Here is a 20,427-nt window from a genome sequence, read left to right on the forward strand (position 1 = left end):
TTTGACTGGCTTTAGAGGAAAGAGTATATTTTCCAATCACACTTTACCCATCATAGGTAAGAAATCTGTTCACTTCAGAGATCAAGTGCAGCAATGAAAGCAGGTTAGCACAAGTTTACGGATAAGAAGATACAGTGAAAACTCAGGAAAAAAGAGAGTAAGACTCAGCTATAAACCTTCTTACTTAGAAAACACCTAAAATCAAGTTTTCTCAGTGTTCTCTGTCCCTCCATGTAACACCAGTATAATACCAAGTAGCTATTTGGTCCTTGATGATTAACCAAATGGATCAAATTTATAAAAAGTTTATCAGCATGTTTTATATACTTTGTAATTGTAAACAAGGATTTCTAAGATAAGCAATTTCCCACAGTTTCAAGAGTCTTTGGGTTTTGTTTTCATTACAGTATAGCAAAAATAGCAAGCAACAGGCTTACTATTGCTCATAATATTTGGTAAAAATGGAAACATGTTAATACTTTGCTTATTTCATTAAATTAACACATTTGTTTCACAATATGCTTTGCTGTGACTGTTTTCAAAGAAAATACATCTGAGGTTAGACTGATGGGAGTTTTAAATAACACACTTGAATGGCAGCATCTTAGGATGGGCAGAAAGTGCCAAACATCATACTGTTATTTCTGTCTATCAAACAGAAGCTACCCCCCCTTACTCCCTACTCAATATTACATTGTGGAGCCTGGCAGTACAGGATTTGGGGGTGACTGTCAGGAATAGTATTGACTTTTTCACACAGTGGTTACATAAGGAAAAATTACAGAATTATGAAAGTGGTATGTATATTCTAAAAGATAAGTGTAAAGAAACTTACTCTTTTTCATGGTTCGCAAAATTTTCAAACTCTACAGAAATGAAGAAAGGAAAATATTAGTTTTTTCTGTGAAATCCAAAATACTTTAATCAAGTAGAAACATAGGCTTCAATCAAAAGGATTAATTTCCTAAAAAATAGCTATTAAAATGCCAAAACTATTTTTCCATCTTACTATCTTTAACTCAGTGCAAAGTCTCCGCTTGATTTTATCTTGTTATTTTTCTCACCCATGTGAGAATTGCCCTAAGTATTTGGAAATAGTGCTATCAGAATATCAGGGGGGAAAGAAATTGATGGTTTTATTGGGTATGCTTTAAACTGTATTTTTTTTTCTTTTTGTTTTCCTTCTATTAATTTTGATTGTCATGAGAACAACATTCAATTTTAGTGGAGATATTTAATTTTCTATCTTAATGATGGCAGCTGGCAGGGAAGGGAGGACACTTTCAGTAATAGAAAGCCTCTGACATGTTTCCATAAACTCCTGTCTTCTTTACCTTACTCCTTGTGAAACTTTTTCCAAGAGTCTTCAATGTCTGTTTTGAAGATGTTGAATTTTCCACGGTGTTAGGACAGCTGGTAGAATAAGTATCTATAGGTGGAGGTTGCATATCTAAAAAAAAAAAGAAAAAAAAATTTGTTGCACAGCTTCTTAAGCCTTCAGGTTATATATACGTACATATTTAGTAATTCTTAGCTGGCTTTTTTATGCATTATTTTTACAATATACTATGGGTTTTTTAAATGTATTATTTTTATCTTAGTTAATCTTTCTTTGTACCTTTTTCACTTAAGTCCTACTTTATTGTTAACCTTTCAAGAGTCTTGTTTTTATAACTTTTTTGAGAGAAAGTACTGCTACTTACAATCCTCATCAGCAAGAATAAAGGATTCTCGGGTTCTTTCTGGGAGTGGAGGTGGGGGGGAAGAAGACCGATCTTGACAATCTTGACATATATCTGTGATAAGAAGAGTAGACAGCAAAACAAACAAACAAATCCATCACTTAAAATTCCTAAGTGAAGACCCCTCTTTGGTTTTGTATAACTTTCCCAATTTTTCAATATTAACCTACAACAACCAAATAGAAAATTATCTGAACAATGACTAGAGCCTCAAGAACTTTGTTTTTCTAGCTCTTTAGCCAATGAGCTTCTGATTCATCACAAACTTGTAGCTCACTTACAAAAGTACTCTTCCAAAGACATTGAACCTGAATTTAATCAAGCTTCTAGTGCCAACTACCATTTTACAGAGAATCCTGGGTATAGAGGAACACAATAAATAAAACCATGAGGATAAAAACAGCCAAATCCAGAATATTATGTCTTTAGGACTAATGGCCCACTCTTGTCTTTAAATAAAAGTCATGAAAAATTATAAAAAGGAAGAACTGCTACAAATTTTAAAAGACTTAAGAAATATGTAAGTCAAATGCAATGTGTAGACTTTGAATCCAGATTCAAGTAAACCAACTGTAAAAAGACGTTGTTGAGACAATTTGAAAAAATTGAACAAAGTCTGGATAGTAGATAATATTAAGGAATTCTTGTTCATTTTTATTGGTGTGATAATGCTACTTTGGTAGGTTTGAAGTTTTCTATAATAAAGAATTTTAAATAATGGACCAATTTTCCTATGATGTAAGTCCTAAAGATACAAATATTAATAGTGTTCTATTGACACAGGCTTCTCATCATACAGTGCTGAGTATAATTATATACTATATTAATGTCCTTTGAAAATGAAAATGTTCAATTTTCAGTTAAATGCTAGAGTTTCACCTGTCTTTGGCCATTGGTTTTTTAGGCCTTAGTATTTGTCTATAAAGCAGGTTCACTTGTTTATTCTTTATATGCTGGGTAATATGCAAAAATAAAGTGCAATACAGTACTTGTTTCCAGCACCTAATACAGTAACTAGCGTATAGTAGGCATTTAATAAATATTTGATAATTACTCTAAGTAGCTTATCATCTTTCAGTTTGCTGTTAGGAAATATTCTGAGAACTAAAACTAACTTGTGGTTAACAATATCCCACCAAATACCTTCCTAAAATACCATCTTATACTCCCCTGATGAAGAATCTTACAATGCTTATTACCGACTGCATTAAATTTACATTCTTCTGCCTCACTTTGTGTTCATGTATGTGATAAAATACACATCAGAAAATTTGCCATTAATGACATTTAGTGCATTCATAGTGCTGCACAACCACCACCACTATCCGGTTGCAAAAACACTTTCCTTAAAAGGAATGTGTACCCCCCTCATTTAGCAGTCACTCCCCCATTCTTTTCAGATTAGATTGCAACCACGAACTTGCTTTCTCAATAGATAGATTTGCCTGTTCTGGATGTTTCATCTGCCTAGATTTTAATACTTCAGAATCTTCCCACATTTCCTCTACCCCAATTTATTTTCTGTATTTCCCCAAATAGACCCTCTATTGCAATTAAATGAACCTACTCACCATTTCTCTGTACTCATCATGTTCATGTCTACTTTTGAGTCACTGTTACCCTGAGTCCTGCTCCTGGAATTCCCTCCTTGTGCCTCTGTTTATCCATATTCTTAAATTTCTTTCTTCTACTCAATGAAGCCTTCCCTAACTACTGCAGCGATACCTTCCTTTTCCCCAGACTCCTGGTAATTATCATCAGTGCCACGCAGATGATCACTTAATGGTTCTAAGTGAGTATTAATTTTGTCTACTCTATTTGAATGTAAGCATTAAGCAGCACCCTTTCTTATATACCCTCCTATTCTAACACAGAACTGGCTTAGGAGATGATCATTTAATAATTATTGAATAAAAACTATAATAGGAAACATTTAATGGGAGCTTATTATTTGATAACCACTGTGCTAAAAGCTTCATGTGCGTTATCTTAATCCTCGCAAAAATCCTCTAAGAAAGTTCTATTATCCTCATTTTATAAACAAAAATAAATAAATAGAGAAAGTATATAAGTTAACCAAAGTTATGCATTTTGATAAATATTGGTAGTCTGGGGACTTGAATTAAAGTGTGATTCAAAAGCCCATGCTTTTGACCTCTATGTTACACTACCTATTTATGTATAATATGACTATGTTAAGTGACTAATCTGTTAATATGAATAAATATGCAAATACCACCTGTTATATGTATATAAAGTACCTCTCAGTGCCCAATAAACGTTAGCTGTTGATGTTGTTATTCAGTACATACAACAGCCAAGCTCAGGAAAATACTGGAGAAGCAACAGCAAGTTAAAGTTCTAAGTGACCAGAAATATTTTTTTTTTAGAATCACATTGTTAACAATGATAAAACCTATAGGCTGGAACTACTGCAGTTTTAACAGTCTACCTGAAATAATTTCTTAAAGGGTTATACATCAAGAAGCAGAATTCTGAGTCCTGTTTTTACCTTGCCCTTGACAAAACAAAACTCCTAGCTGGGAAAACCAGAAATAAATCAATAAATGATGGAAGCTATTATATTATGGGAATCGTGCCATCTCGTGAGGTGAAATACTCTACACTTAATAAGCCATTCTTACAGTAAAAACCCATTCTTACAGTATGGGACTAAATGTCATCGAAAGCCAAGGGATTTTTTTTTTACCTGATTTGGAACTCTGGAGTTTTACACTCTAAAAAAAAGAAAAGAAAAAAAGGAACAGTGAAAGAAAAAAATATACACAAACTTCCAAAGTCAAAGCAATAAATACCGTTTTTGAAATTATATTTCATAGGCCTATAGACAGTTATGAAATGTTGACCCTACTTTTCCTAATTTATAAGTGTGCTGAATTATGAAAAGGCATCAACTTTTAGTGTGATTTTTGTATGTCAATGCAGTTGGTCCTAAATTGATCCTTTTTTGACCTATTTCCTTTCTATTAAGAACATTTCCCTGAAAATTTAAGGAGGTAAGTTGTTGAAATCAAAGTTACTTTGTGACATTGGAAAAGGAGTGATTGTTCTTTGCTCTGGAAGTTGTTAAGATAAAGACCATTACATTTAGCACAATATTAACAATAACAATAATAATTAGTAGTAAACTAACAGCGTAATTAAAAAGGCAGCGTATATTTCCCTACCAGCATTGCAATTAAAGGCATGTTTAAATGTTTGTTTAGTTAATTACTTAATTGATCTCTGAAATTTTAAGATAGTTGATTTTTCTTCCGGAAGCAGGGAACATTATTCTAAAAGTTTTATCTTAAATAATATGGACATCTGTCATTAAAAAAAAATTACTCTCTATAATATGTTATCAGAGCTAACATAATACAGCTGACCAAATGACCACTGTGAAAAAGCTACATACTTATGAAACATTTATTTATTAATTTTATTATTATTATCATTCTTTTTTTAAGGTTTTTTTTATTGGGGAATCGGGGAAGGGGAACAGACAAGTTGCTGTCCTTTTGTCCTTCAATCTAGTTGTGGAGGACGTCGCTTCACTGGCCCATGTTGGTATTCTCATTGCGCTCTTCCTGGCTGAGGCAGATCAGTCGCTGGTCACTGGACAGACGCTCATGGCGACTTTTGGCAGCTCATGCTGGCTGCCGGCCACTCATGGTAGCTTATGGCAGCCCACTGCAGCTTCACTGCAGCCTACGCCATCACGGGCGACTCACAGCAGCCCAGCTCCAGGTCAAGCTGCCACTCACCATCTTAACTGTAGAGGGCTCAGGGTCACTGGCCCTAATGTGGGATCTGAACGGGGGCCCTGCTGCCCAAAGCTGGCGTCCCAAGCCAACTCTTAACCAACGCGCCACTCGGCTGGCCCTGAAACATTTATTTTTTGCTTTAACTGTCCTTCAAGAATCAGCTCAAATGGTTCCACTTTCATTAAGTCTTCCTTGATCACTTCCAACCTGAAGGGATTGCTAACACTTTCATCTTACATATGGCATTCATCATATTTGTTTTGTTATAATAAACAGACAAAAATAAAGATTATGTATACATCCTATATCTCTACTGCTAGACTATGTTTCTGAAGGCCAATAATTGTGTCTTATCCATCTTTTTATCCCCCACATCCACTAGCATGTTGTTTCATATGTAGTTCTGCTTAATATTTATCAACTGATAGGTATTAAAAATGGTCCTGCTTAGTAGGACTATAGTCTGTTGATTCCAAATGAGTCGAGTCAGAAAAAAGTGTTATTAACCTTGCTTGGCCTGAGTCTCTCAGCGTCATCGGCTCTGTTTGATTCAGACGGTCCACTCCATTCCAGTGATGTTCCAATTTTTGCTCTCACAGCTGAAGATAAAGATTTGGGAACACTGAGTGGGAATTCTCCTGGAAGAAAGTAAATGCGATCCAATTCTTAGGAGCGTTATAATTCTTTCAGAAAGCAAATGTTACTCAGCAACAGCTCACAGAACCTTGAAAGGCCTTGAGAAGTACTAATCAAGTTAATCCACACCTCACTTTAGACTTACGGAACTGTACTCACCAGCTTCCTCTACCACAATGAAAGATTCAGGAGTCCGTTCAGGAAGTGGAGGGGGGATTTCATCATCTATCCTTGCAGAAGTTGCTATTCAAAATGTGAGAAATGTTCATTACAATTTTTAATTAGAAAAATCCAAAGAAAATCCTTACATTCCAATCCTGATCCAAATTCCATCAAGCATCATTACAATATGTAAGCTGGTATTTGTTCACTTGAGAAAAAAGCAAAATCAATCTCTCATCTTAAAGTTGCAAACCCAGGAGGTTTTTGCTTATTAAAAATATATTATTTCTTTTAAAAGCCCAAAAGTGGGGCCAGCCGAATGGCTCAGTTTGTTAAAAGCATGAACTCTGAGCAACAGGGTTGCCAGTTCGATTCCCACATGGGCCAGTGAGCTGCACCCGAGCTGAGCTGCCACTGAGCTGGTGAGAGCACGTGCTCTTAACAGCAAGGTTGCTGGTTGGACACCCGTGTGGGATGGTGGGCTGCCCCCTCTCCACCCCNAGGCTCAAAAAATATATTTCTCTTCCCAGCACCTTAACATACTCATGTATCAGTCCTGCCCAATTTTGAAAACAATCCAGTGAAAACATGGCCCACATTTTCAGGAGCACTATCTAGCAGTGAAAAAATGAGTTCAGGTTTGTATAAGCTTTCTAATAAATAGCACATGATTGGGGAGAAATTTTTAGTCACCTTTTTTGTTTGTTTTCAATATTTTCAGAATGCAGTATGAGGACTGCGTATGTTTGTACACACACACCTAATACTAGGATTCTAGAAACACCTCTCTGTTCCTGGAGGTACTTCAGTGCGAACAGTAGAGTAGATACTGAATTTCAATCAGATTCAATTAAAATATATATTTATTGATTGAATGCCTAATATATGCCAAGCAGTGGGCACTGATGATAGATACATGCATGAATAAGAAGTGGGTGAAGGCAAGAAAGTTCAGGAGATATCAGTCATTTCTACTGCATTTGAGCTGAGAGTTATATACATCCCTCAGAAAGAAAATAATTGTCCCAAGAGGGAATATTGTTTTTTTACAGCAGGAGACAAAGATTCTGCATATATATATGCTATTTTGCATATTGGCAGCTTGTCATAGGTATTTTTATGCCACCAGCCCAGCATTATTTCCTTCTTCTTCTGATAACAGATCTTGAATTTTCTTTTAGGAAATCAACCCTCCCCAGTTTTCAGCTCCCAGACTTGGGGTGGAGCTGATTCTACCCTTAGATCCAGGAATCTACCTATGACTGGGGCTGATTTTCAGTTGGTAATTTGCTATGGTCACACCAGTTGTTTAGGTCTGACCTCATTCCTTATTGGCCAGTGTCCACATGTAACAATTGTTAAATATTATGGATGACACTGTCCTGCTGAATCAAAGCATTGAATATACTGGCAATAATTGGTTCAGGGATGGGCAAATGGACCAAACCAATACAATCAGGCCCAGTCGACACTAGTCATCAGACTGTCGCTTGAGCAACCAGGAAAGAGTTCATTTTTCCATCGTAAGCCTGAAACCACATGGTAAAAACCTGCCTCTGAGTGAGCTAACACAGAGTGAAACAAAGCCAGAAGATGTGGAATGAGAGATGAGGTCCTGATTACGTCATATGAACTCTTGATTATAGGCTAATAAATTTCCCTTTTCTGCTTAAGCTAGCTTAAGTTGGGTGTTCTGTCACTTGCAACTGAAGGATTTCTGAGCCATTAAACCTTCCCACCAAAAGCAGGCATCAGGCATCATGGCTAACTGTTTTGACTCTTGTGACCCTATAATTCATTCTCCATACAGCAGCCAGAATGATCTATCTAAAAAACAGATCATTTAACATCTCTGCCTAAAATTTTTCTGTGACCTCACACTGGGTCATTCACACGACCCATAAGGATCTGATCACCTCCTCCCCATGTCCACCATCTTTTCAGCCACACCTCACCCCTCTGTCCTCTTAATACCCTGCAGCTCTGATGGCTTCCTCTGAGTTCCTACAACACACCAAACTCACATCTCAGAGCTTCTGTATATGCTATTCCCTCTGTCTGGGGTGCTGCTCTCCCCACTCTTCTCCTGGCTGGCTGCTCCTTCACGTGTCAGGGCCTCCTGGATCACTCATTCTAAAATAGGCCCCGTTTTTAGAATACGTTATTCTCTCTCATAATTACCCTCACGGTTTCCTGCATAGCATTTTTCATAATGTGCATATATATATATATATATATATATATATATATATATATATATAATTTGTGAATTCACTTGTTTAATGTCTGAATACCTCACTAGAATTAAGTTCCACAAAGGTAGAGCCCACCATCATATACTCAGTGCCTTGTAGAATGCCTGGTACACAGTAGGCACTCAGTGACTATGCAGTGAATGAATGAATGAATATACTATATATAGAGAGAGACAGACACTAGGTTTAGATGCTAGCTTAAAACAACAGATGAAGAATCCTAATTTCATAAAAAATAGGACCAGCTTTAACTACAAACCAGGAAGAGACCCAAGCTAAAGGGAGAACTTAGGGAATTCAGGAGTGATGAACCACGTGCGAGGGAAAGAAGACATGTAAGCAAGTATAGGCAGATAAGTCTAAACCTTCGGGATCAATTTGGGAGCCAAGTACTGTTCTTTAATTAAGGACAAAAGACCAGAGGATGAAGGCAGCTGAGAAACAGCAATCAGCCCAGATCTAGAGAAGGATCTGGGAGCGCTTTCTTAGAAGTAAGCCTCAGAAGCCCATGGAGTCCAATCTCTCAGATCTATGCCGACTTACATCTACCTGAAGTTTCTGTNACCTTGTTCAGTTTTTTGCAAATAAAGACAGGTCCTTTTATGAACGAGGAATTATGAAGCTCACTGAAAGATGGCAAAAGGTTATCGAACAAAACGGGCAATATATTATTGATTGACCTTTGTTCTTCATACATATAAATGACCTTTGAAAAACATAGACAAAATATATCATGACTTTTCCAACAACCCAATACATTCGGTGTTTTTCACTGATCAAGTCTTAAGTAGTTTAGAATAGTAGTGAGCTACCTTTTTTTTCATATAGGTTAATTCAGGGAAAATTAAAATGTTTATAAACCTAAATTTTTTCATTCAAACGTAGATCATTTTTTCAGTAAAGTAGCCTTACAATTTATATTGCCTCCTTTATAAAAGAGAGCCAATAAGAAAGTTATGTGCTGCTTTTTAAGAAGGAAAATGTTCAACTTGGAGAAGAAGCAACATGGAGGCAACTAATATTTTATCCTCATAATAGATCACAGACTGTTGTAAAGTTAGGTGGGCCATGAGTTCCTCAAGTGGTATCACTGACAGAGAAAAGAAGGAACAGGAAATGTTGGTATTCCAGGCAAAATTTGCTGCTTTTTTCATAGGTTATAGAACACCCTATATGAATTTTTTAACTAAATTATTTCATAAGACTAATAACTTTTCTGGGGCCGGTTGAGTGGCGCGTTGGTTAAGAGTTGGCTTGGGACACCAGCTCTGAGCAGCAGGACCCCAGTTTGGATCCCACATGAGGGCCAGTGACGCTGCGCCCTCTATAGCTAAGATGGTGAACAACAGCTCAACTTGGAGCTGGGCTGCCGTGAGTCGCCGGCNAGCTGAGCTTGCGCCCTCCACAACTAAGATCGAAGGACAGCAACTTGACTTGGAGCTGATGGGTCCTGAAAAAACACAATATCCCCAATTTCCCAACACTTTTCCCCTCCCCAATTCCCCAATAAAAATCTTAAAAACAAAAAAAAAGCCGAAAAGTATTTTGATTGTATCAGTTAACATAATGTAAGACATTATATTAATTTAGGAAGCTTTGAATTGTTTTCTACATAATTCTTTCCTTTTGTTTTACATAGAATAACCAATATAGCATCACAAAGCATTTGACATGCCAAAGTTACAGACTAGGGAACATCATAAAGATTTTAGTGTCTCTTCCTCATTCTACCAGGATGAAGAATATGGATATTTTTCATTTATCAGAAAACAGTGCTGTAACAGGGTTTTTTATATTTTTGTAGAAATAGAACTTTTATAGAAAAATTCAATGCTATTATAAGAAATTACCACCAGGTGGCACACATGTCAATGTTGCTACAATCCTTGAAGATAAGGATTTGTGTTTTAATGATGATGCTCAGGGAAGTTGAAGGGATTACAGGCATCTAGAAAACTTAAATTCCTTTAAATTGTAAAACTAGGTCAAATATATAAAATGATCTAATCAGAGAAGGAACTATATCCAGGTAAAATATTTTTATAATAAAGCTACACAACTACACATCTATTAAGAAACGCCATACAACAATGTGATAGACCAAAAGCTCTCTCTACCTCCTATTCAGGTAGAATATTCTTCATAAATCTCCGATGACATACCTAAGAAAGTGAAACCTGCTCTTTGCTTTCCCTCATCTGCTTCCACATCAAGCTATTATAGTCACCTTAACAGGATACTGACTTCCACTTTCAAACCACTCAGGAAAGCAAAACAATATGCCTAACATGCAACATTTCAGCATTGTAAAAGAGATAAAGTATGAAAGGAAAGGTGTAGATAGGATTAAAATCCCAAAAGAATACTGAACACTATTCTCATCTACTAAGTTATTATAAAGGGGCAAGAGGAAATCAGGTCCTCGAATTCAATTCTTAGCAATCTGTTCAACTCACTACAGCCACATGGCTGTGCAATAAAAATTCAGAGTGACCAGGTGGTGCTGTTGACCAAATCTCTTTTTTTATGTTCTTTTGGAAGTTGCTTCTTCATGTTAAGGGCAAATTGTGGACTTCTGATACACATTTCTAGGAATGAGTATTGCCATCTGTAGAAGCACTCCGGCTGGCATAGATAATGGATCATAGATCATGGAACATTACATATGTCTTTTTGCTATCTCCCACTTGTCACATCATTAAAACACTCCTTGTATGTATTTCTTTGAGGAGGAGAAGGAAGCAGAGAAGGACAAAGGGGAGGGTGAGAAGAAACCAAATATTCTATAGAAACAAAGTGACATATAAAATGCCACAGAAACTTTTAAAAAATAACGTACCCACTACCGCTGTCTCTTGGTTCAGTGTTGCGGAACAATTGGTGGGAGGACTCCGTGCTAAAGAATCATGGGAATTGTAATGAGAAAAAAGGGTTGTAGAGGATGTTGGCAACAAAGAACAAGATAACACAGCTCCATCTTGTTTCTCAGGTAAATCAAGAGACATCTTCAAACTAGCACTACTTGGAGACAATGGTGGAAAATAAGGATCTTCCACTAAAGACATATAAGAATGTACACCAAAAGCATTAGCGTCATACTGCTTTGAATTAGAGGCCTCACACATTTGGTGTTTTGAGTCATACGATAATGAATTATTCAGTTCTGCCGATGAAGCATGCATCACTTTTTGAGCCTGCTCAAGGGAAGAATTATTCAGTTGAGTTTCCAAATAAGAAAAATTTTCCTTTATGTCCAGCTCCTTTGTGTCTGTCTGTTGTGTAAATTCAAAGGGAGTTGACTGGGTCCGCATTATTGGCCCCTTTGAATTGAAGTATCTCCCCGCTGCATTCACAGGTTTAGAATCGGGACATGTTCCAAACAAAATGGAGCTCAAGTCCAAACTCTGATGCTTCTGGAGAGGGTCAGCAACTACTGGACACGCCTTTGTCTCCCATTTCATGGTGGTGTCAGCATTTTTGTTACAGCCACAGTTTAGCTCCAAAAACTCAAAAGAACTGTTCTGTTCAGCAGGCTGCAAAACTAACCCTTCCTTTTCACTGATTTCAGAAGTCCTAAAGTCAAAGGAAGAAGCTTCTGAATTTTTCACCCTTATCCTTTGTTTGCTCTCTTGGTTCATCATTTTTGCTTCTTCTATGCTGCTGAAACAAAAAGAAATAATAATGACACAATACCCTCAAAAGACCTCTTCCATATATTTTCCCCAGCATCACAATGAGTTATAAACATGAAACATGCCTACTAGACACAATTAGACAACATTTAGATGTGTACAAATTATACTCACCTTTTTGGTAAATTAGGAGAATAAGCACATACTTCTAGACTGTTATTTTGCTTAGAACCTGAATACTTTGCTTGAATCTTCAAGAAAAATAAGCAAGAGATTGTTTTTTAGTGAAGCAATAGCATTGAGATATTCTAACATTTATAAGGCTGAGAAGGTATTTTTCAGAAAATTTAAAGATTAAAAATAATTCATGGAAGAGTTACACGAGTTTCTAAAATATTGAACCCAACAAGAACATGTTCACATACTGATATCAAAAGGATCACAATAAAGGATTAGAAGGATGTTATAGAAATTAAAAAGGATTTGCTTACACAATCACCTTTTAAAATGTGGGAGTTTTAAAATGTTCTTGGGGGTAACTTCATTTTCACAAACATTCTACCTTTAGAAATTTCATCATTTTAACCTTTCATGTTAATAGATGTTTATTAAGTCTTCATACTTATCTCACCTTGTTCTACCTTTTTCTTCCTTACTATGCTCCAGCTAATACTGGTTTTCTTATCATTCCTTAAGCATACCAAACTTGTCTGTTCAAGGCTTTTACATTTACTGACCCCTCTGGTTGAAATACTTTTGCTCCAGATCTTGCATGGATGGCTTCTTCTAAGTGATTGGTTTTACTTAAATGTCACCTGTGTAAGAAAAACCTCCCTGACCACTCAACCTAAAATCATACTCCCACACACTTGCTCAGCCACTCTCAATCTATATTTTCTTCATAGCAATGATCATATTATGGGATGTGTTACTGAGACTCATGGAATTTAAGGTACCATCAATTGGAAAATATATCCTGATTTCAGAGATGTTTAAATGTAAAAAAAAAAAAAAAAGTAAGATTCCACCTCTTATGGGTTAATTGTGACTCTCAAAAATATATGTTAAAATCTAACCCCTGATATCTATAACTGTGAACTTACTTGGAAGTAGGGTATTTGCAGATGTGATTAGTTAATATGAGGTCATACTGGATTAGAGTGGGCCTTAACACAATAACTTGTGTCCTTATAAGACAAAATAGACACTAAGAAACACACAGGGAGAATGTCATGTAATGATGGAGATAGAAACTGGAATAATATATTTGCAAGCTAATGAACACCAAGGATTGCTGGCAAACACCAGAAACTAGGAAGAGACAAGGAAGATTATTTCCCTGGAGTCATGAGAGAGGGCAATGGCCCTGCTGATACCTTCATTTTGGACTTCCTGCCTTCATAATTGTAAGAAAATGAATTTGTTATTTAAGCACTCCTCAGTTTGTGCTACTTGTCATGGCGAGCCTAGTAAAATGACACAGAGACTTTACTAACCCACTTTCAATAATGGATAGAACAATCATACAGATCAATAAGGAAACAGAGGACAGACAATGAACAACACTATAAACAAATTAGACCTAACAGACATATAGAACGCTCCATCCAACAACACATACATTCTTCTCAAATGTATAAAGAACATTCTTCAGGACAGACCATATGTTAGGCCACAAAACAAGTCTTGATAAATTATAAAAGACTGAAGTAATGCAAAGTGTCTTTTCAAATCACAATGAATTGAAACTAGAAATCAATAACAGAAGGAAAACTTGAAAATTCACAAATATGTGTAAATTAAACACTCTTAAACAACCAATGGCTAAAAGAAGAAATCATGATGGAAATTAGAAAATACTTAGAAATGAATGAAAACACAATATACCAAAATATATGGGATACAGTGAAAGCAGTGCTCAGAAGGGCATTTATAGCTGTAAGCAACTACATTAAAAAAGACAGATTTCAAATCAATAACTTAACTTTACAACTTAAGAAACTAGAAAAAAGGCAAACTAAACCCAAAGCTAGAAGAAAGGAAATATTAAAGGCTAGAGCAGTGATAAATGAAATGGAGACTAAGAAAACAGTGGAGAAATTCAACAAAACCAAAAGTTGATCCTTTGGAAAGATCAATAAAATTGACAAACTTTTAGCTAGATTTGCTAAGAAAAAAAACAAACTCAAATTACTAAAATCTCAATATACAGAAATAAAAGTGGGACACTATGATTAATCTTACAAAAATAAAAAGTATTATTAAGACAATAACATGAACAATTGTACACCAGTAAATTGTATAACCTAGATGAAATGGACTACTTCCTAGAAACACATGATCAAACAAAACTGACTCACAAAAAAATAGAAAATCATAATAGACCTACAAGTACAATAGTAAGTAGATTGAATTAGTAATCAAAAGACCTCTCAACAAAGAATAGCCCAGAACAAGATGGCTTCATTGGTGAACTCTGTGAAACATATAAGGAAGTTAATACCAGTCCTCCCCAAACTTCCAAAAAATTGAGGAGGGAACACTTGCTCAGTCAGTCTATGAAGCCAGCATTACTCTGATACCAAAGCCAGACAAAAACACTACAAGGGAAAGAAAACTACAGACCAATATCCTTTATGCAAAAGTCCTCAACAAAATACTAGCAAACTGAATTCAGCAGCGTATCAAAAGAATTACACACCATGACAAAGTGGGATTTATTCCCAGAATGCAAAGATGATTCAACATATAAAAATCAATGTAATACACTACATTAATAGAACAAAGGGGGGAAACCCCACATGATCATATCAATTGAAGGAGATAAAAAGCATTTGACAAAATTCATGATAAAAACACTCAACAAACTAAGAATTTTGTTGAGGGAACTTACTTAATATGATAAAGGCCACATATGAAAAACCCACAGCTAACATAATATTCAGAGGTGAAATACTGAAATCTTTTCCCTGAAGATCAGGAATTAGACAAGGATGCTGAGTTTTTCCACTTTTAGTCAACATAGTCCAGGAAGTTCCAGTCGGAGCAATTAGGCAAGAAAAAATAATAAAAGACATCAAAATTGGAAAAAAGGAAGTAAAGTTATCTTCATTTGCAGTTGACATGGTCTTATATATTGAAAGATTACACACACACACACACACACACACACACACAATATGCTGGAGATAATAAATTTAGCAAAGTTGCAGAATATAAAATCAACACACAAAACCCAGTTGTATTTCTATACACTAGCAATAAACAATCTGAAAAGAAAAATTTTAAAGCAATTCTATGTATATTAGCTTCCTATTAAAAAATACTTAGGAATAGGGCCAGCCGAGTGGCACAATGGTTAAAAACTGGCTTGGGATGCCAGAGGGCCGGGTTCAGATCCCATAACAACAGCTCAACCTGGGGCTGGGCTGCCATGAGTCGCCAGCGACAGTGTAGGCTGCAGCCCCTGTGGCAGTGGGTTGCCATGGGCTACCGTGTGTAGCCAGCGGCCAGCAGCCACAGTGAGCAGCCGTCCAGAAGATGGCGACTGATCTGCCTCGCCCCGGAAGAGCACAATGATGGTGCCAACTTGGGCCAGTGAAGCAATGTCCTCCACAACTAGACTGAAGAACAAAAAGACAGTAAATTGTCTGTTCCCCTTTCCCCAATTCCCCAGCGCTGTTCCCATCCCCCCAATTCCCCAATAAAAATCTTAAAAAAAAAAATACTTAGGAATAAATTTAACCAAGGAGGTAAAAGACTTGTGTACTGAAAACTACAAAACATTGCTGACAGAAATAAAATAACACACAAATAAATGGAAAGACATTTATGTTCGTGGAGTGGAAGACATAACATTGTTACCATAACAATATTACCCAAAGTGATCTGCAGATTCAATGCAATCCCTCTCAAAATCCCAGTGGTGGACCGGCCGAGTGGCACGTTGGTTAAGAGTTGGCTTGGGATGCCAGCTCTGAGCAGCAGGGCCCCAGTTCGGATCCCACATGAGGGCCAGTGATGCTATGCCCTCTACAGCTAAGATGATGAGCAACAGCTCAACCTGGAGCCGTGAGTCGCCGGCAACAGCATAGGCTGCAGCCCCTGCTGCAGTGGGCTGCTGTGAGCTACAGTGAGTGGCTGGCAGCCAGCGTGAGCAGCTGGCAACCGGCATGAGCTGCCGTGAGCCTCTGTGAATGGCCATCCAATGGCTGGTGAGCGACTGCCTCACCAGGGAAAAGTGCAATGATAGTACCAACATGGGCCAGTGAAGCGACATCCTCCACAACTAGACTGAAGAATAAGAGGACAGCAACTTGTCTGTTCCCCTTCCCCGATTCCCTAATGCTGTTCCCCTCCCCTAATTCCCCAATAAAATCTTAATAATAATAATAAAAAAATACCAGTGGTGTTTTTGCAGAAATTGAAAAACTCATCCTAAAATTCATATGGAATTTCAAGGGACCCTGAATAGCCAAAACCATCTAGAAAAAGATGAGCAGAGTTGGTGGACTCATACTTCCTGATTTCAAAAGCTACAGTAATAAAACAGTGTGGTATTGGCACAGGACAACCATATAGACCAATGGACTAAAATAGAGAGCCTAGCAATAAACTCACATATGTGGGCATTTGATTTTCAATGAGGGTGCCAAGATTATTCAGTGGAGAAAAGACAATCTTTTCAACAAATGGTGCTGGGAAAACTAAATAGTCTCAAGCAAAAGAATTAAGTTGGACCTTCACCTTACACCACATACAAAGATTAATTCAAAAAGGATCAAATACCTAAATATAAGAGTTAAAACTACAAAACTCTTTTCTTAAGAGAAAGAAAACATTAGGAAGCTTCATGACATTGGATTTGGCAATTATTTCTTGGATATGACAGCAAAGGCACTAGCAACAACAAAAGTAAAAAATAAACAAATTGGATTTTATGAAAATTAAAAACTTTTGTGCATTAAAGTACATGGTCAAACAGAGTAAAAGGGCATTCCATTGAATGGAGACAATATTTGCAAGTCACATTATCTGATAAGGGATTAAAGTCCATAATATATAGAGAACTAAAAACAACAACAAACAAGCAAACAAACCAATTCAAAAATGGGCAAAGAACTTGGATAGACATTTATCCAAAGAAGATATACAAATGGCCAATCAGCACACAAATAGCCACTAGGTAGGATGGTTATTATCTATAAAAACAAAACAAAACAAAAAATAGAAAATACTAAGTGTTTGCAAGGATGTAGAAAAATTGAAACCCTTGTGCGTTGCTTGTAGGAATGTAAAATTTTGCAGTTACTATGAAAGACAGTATGACAATACCTTAAAAAATTAAACATAGAATTACTGTATGATCCAGGAATTCCATTTCTGGGTATATACCCAAAAGAATTTAAAGTAGGAATTTGAATAAATATTTGTACACAAATTTTTATAGCTGCATTGTTCACAATAGCAAAAAGGTAGAAGCCACCAAGTGTCCATTGAGGGGTGAATAGAAAAGCAAAATGTGATATGTACACAGGATGGAATATTATACAGCCACAAAAAATAAAATTCTGATACATGTTACAAAATGAATGAACCCTGAAAACATTATGCTACATGAAATAAGGCAGATACAAAAGAAAAAGTACATGACTCCACTTCTACGAGGTACCTAGAGCAAGCAAATTCAGAGCCAGAAAGTATTAATAGAATAGAAGTTACCAGTAGCTGTGGTAAGTAAGGGGCATGAAAAGTTTCTGTTTCAGATGATGAAAAATTTCTACAAATAAATGGTGATCATCACACACATTGTGAAGGTACTCAATGCCACTACATTGTACACTTAAAAATGGTTAAAATGGTAAAATATTAATGAGGAAGTATCTCCTCCTCATCTATTATCTGGTACAGATTGTATAAATTGGTGTTAATATTTCCTTAAACACTTGGTAGAATCCTCAAGTGGGCCTTGAGATTTCTTTTTTGGGAGTTTTTAAATTACAAATTCAGTTTCCTTAATCATTATGGGGCTATTCAAATGATCTGTTTTGTGTTGAGTGAGCTGTGGTAGTTGGTGTTTTTCAAGGGAAGTAATCTATTTTGTCCAAGTGGTGAAATTTGTGTGTTTGACTTCTTCAAACTATATTCCTTTATTATCTTTTTGATATCTGCAAAGCCTGTAGAGATATCCTCTGTTTCATTCCTGATATTGGTTAATTTTTATATTCTCCCCTTTTTTCTTCATTAGTCTTCCTAGAGGTTTGTAAATTTTATTGATCTTTTCAAAGAATCAGCTCTTTGGTTCACTGGTTTTTTGTATTGTTTTTCTGTTTTCAATTTCATTGATTTCTGCTCTTTATTATTTCCTTCCATTTTCTTTGGGTTTGCTTTGCCCTTTTTTTTTTCTTCTAGATTCTTAAAGTGGGAGCTCACATTATTATTATTTTTTTTTCAGCTGAGCCATCCGCCACTTGTTGGCAGCTCAGCAGCCACTCAGCTTGGGCCAGGAATCGAACCGGCGACCCTCTTGTTCAGAGCTTGCACTCTTGAGCAAACTCTTAACCAACTGAGCCACTCGGCCGGCCCAGAAGCTCACATTATTGATTTGAGACTTTTACCATGTTCTAATTGTGCATTTAGAGTGCTATAAACGTCTCTATCAGCACTGTTGTAACTCTGTCCCACAAATTTCAACATTTTCATTTTTATTCAGTTCAATGTGTTTTTTTTTAAATTTCCCTTGAAACTTCCTCTTTGAGTCAATGGATTTTTAGAAGAGTGTGGTTTAGTTTCCAAGTATTTGGATATTTTCCTGTTATCTTTCTGTTATTGGCTTCTAGTTTGACTCTATTATAGTCAGAGAACACATTTTATATGATTTCAATTCTTTTCAATTTTTCAGATTGTTTCATGGCTCATGATAATGGTCCATCTTGGTAAATGTTCCATCAGCACTTGAAAAGAATGTATATTCTTGTGTTGTTGGGTGGACTGTTCTATAAATATCAATTTGATTTGTTGGTTGATGGTGTTGCTGAGTTCTCCTATATTCCTGTTGATTTTCTGTTGAGTTTTTCTATCAAGTATTGAAAGAGGGGTATGGAGGTGTCAGGTTATAACTGTGGATCTCTCCTTTCAGTTCTATCTTTTTTTACTTCATGTATCTTGCAACTCTGTTTGGTCCATACACACTTAGGATGCTATATTTTATTGGTGGATTAACCCTTTTATCATTATATAATGTCCCTCCCTGTTTGTAATAATTTCCTTTGCTTTGAAGTCTACTTTATCTTATAGTAATATAGCTATTCTTGCTTTCTTTTCATTCATGTTTACATGGCATATCTTTTTTTCAATCCTTTAAACCAGCCTATGTATTTGAAGTGTTTCCTATAGAAAGCATATAGCTGGGTCCTTTTTTCAATATACTCTGCTGTTAACTGGTGTAGTTATGCCATTTACATTTAACATCATGATCGATATCTGTCTGTTAATTGGTGTAGTTATACCATTTACATTTAATGTCATGATCGACATGTTAGGGCTTAAGTCTGCCATTTTATTTTTTGTTTTCTGTTTGTTCTCTGTTCCTCACTTCTCTTTATCCTGATTTTTTCTCTTTCCTGCATTTTTTAGATTTCATTTTGATTTATGTATAGTGTTTTTTTTAAGCTATGTCTTAGTATAGCTTTTGTATTTGTGGCTCCAGGTATTCCATTATATATACATAATTTACCATAATCTACAGGTGTTATCATTTTACAAGTTCAAGTACAGAAACCTTACCTCCCATTATATTACTAACCCTTCTCTGCTTATAATTGTCTTAAATATTTCCTCTAATTTAAAACCACATCAGACATTTTTGCTTCAACTATCAAACACTTTAGAAAACTCAAGAGAAGGAAAACCTACTACATTACCCATGTTTTTGCTTACTAAGCTCTTCCTTCTTTCATCATTTCCTTTCTGTTTAGGAAACTTCCCTTGTCATTTTTTCAGGGTAGGTCTACAGATGACAAATTCTCTTAGTTTTTCTTCATCTGAGAATGTCTTTATTCCCCCTTCATCTGAAGGACATTTTCACTGAGTGTAGAATTTTGGGTCGAGAGTTCTTTTTTTTCAGCACTTAGAAAATATTGTGCCACTTCCTTTGGGCTACCATGGTTTCTGATTACAAATCTATTGTAATCCTAATTGTTTTCCTCCTACAGCTAAGATCATTTTTTTCTGG

General features: G+C 36.1%; 1 protein-coding gene and 1 long non-coding RNA gene across 3 annotated transcripts in view; one reads left to right on the top strand and one right to left on the bottom strand.

Annotated features, from left to right (window-relative positions):
- The window catches only part of LOC109391564 (uncharacterized), a 68,513-nt gene that overhangs the window by 19,676 nt on the left and 28,410 nt on the right, over nt 1-20,427 (top strand). The gene's annotated exons all lie outside the window — the stretch shown is intronic.
- Nucleotides 1-20,427, bottom strand: part of PTPN22 (protein tyrosine phosphatase non-receptor type 22) — a 60,426-nt gene that overhangs the window by 18,581 nt on the left and 21,418 nt on the right. Inside the window, exons 12-19 of one of the 2 annotated variants that reach the window (XM_019659175.1) lie at nt 12,369-12,445; nt 11,402-12,222; nt 6,305-6,388; nt 6,017-6,147; nt 4,453-4,480; nt 1,704-1,796; nt 1,335-1,450; nt 836-866 (exon numbers count right to left, since the gene is read on the bottom strand). In XM_019659175.1, the coding sequence (XP_019514720.1) occupies nt 836-866; nt 1,335-1,450; nt 1,704-1,796; nt 4,453-4,480; nt 6,017-6,147; nt 6,305-6,388; nt 11,402-12,222; nt 12,369-12,445 (1,381 nt within the window). The remainder of the gene's footprint in view (nt 1-835; nt 867-1,334; nt 1,451-1,703; nt 1,797-4,452; nt 4,481-6,016; nt 6,148-6,304; nt 6,389-11,401; nt 12,223-12,368; nt 12,446-20,427) is intronic. The other variant, XM_019659176.1, reaches the window with a different exon arrangement.

This window comes from Hipposideros armiger, unplaced genomic scaffold (genome assembly GCF_001890085.2).
Source record: "Hipposideros armiger isolate ML-2016 unplaced genomic scaffold, ASM189008v1 scaffold_297, whole genome shotgun sequence".
Taxonomy (NCBI): Eukaryota; Metazoa; Chordata; class Mammalia; order Chiroptera; family Hipposideridae; genus Hipposideros; species Hipposideros armiger.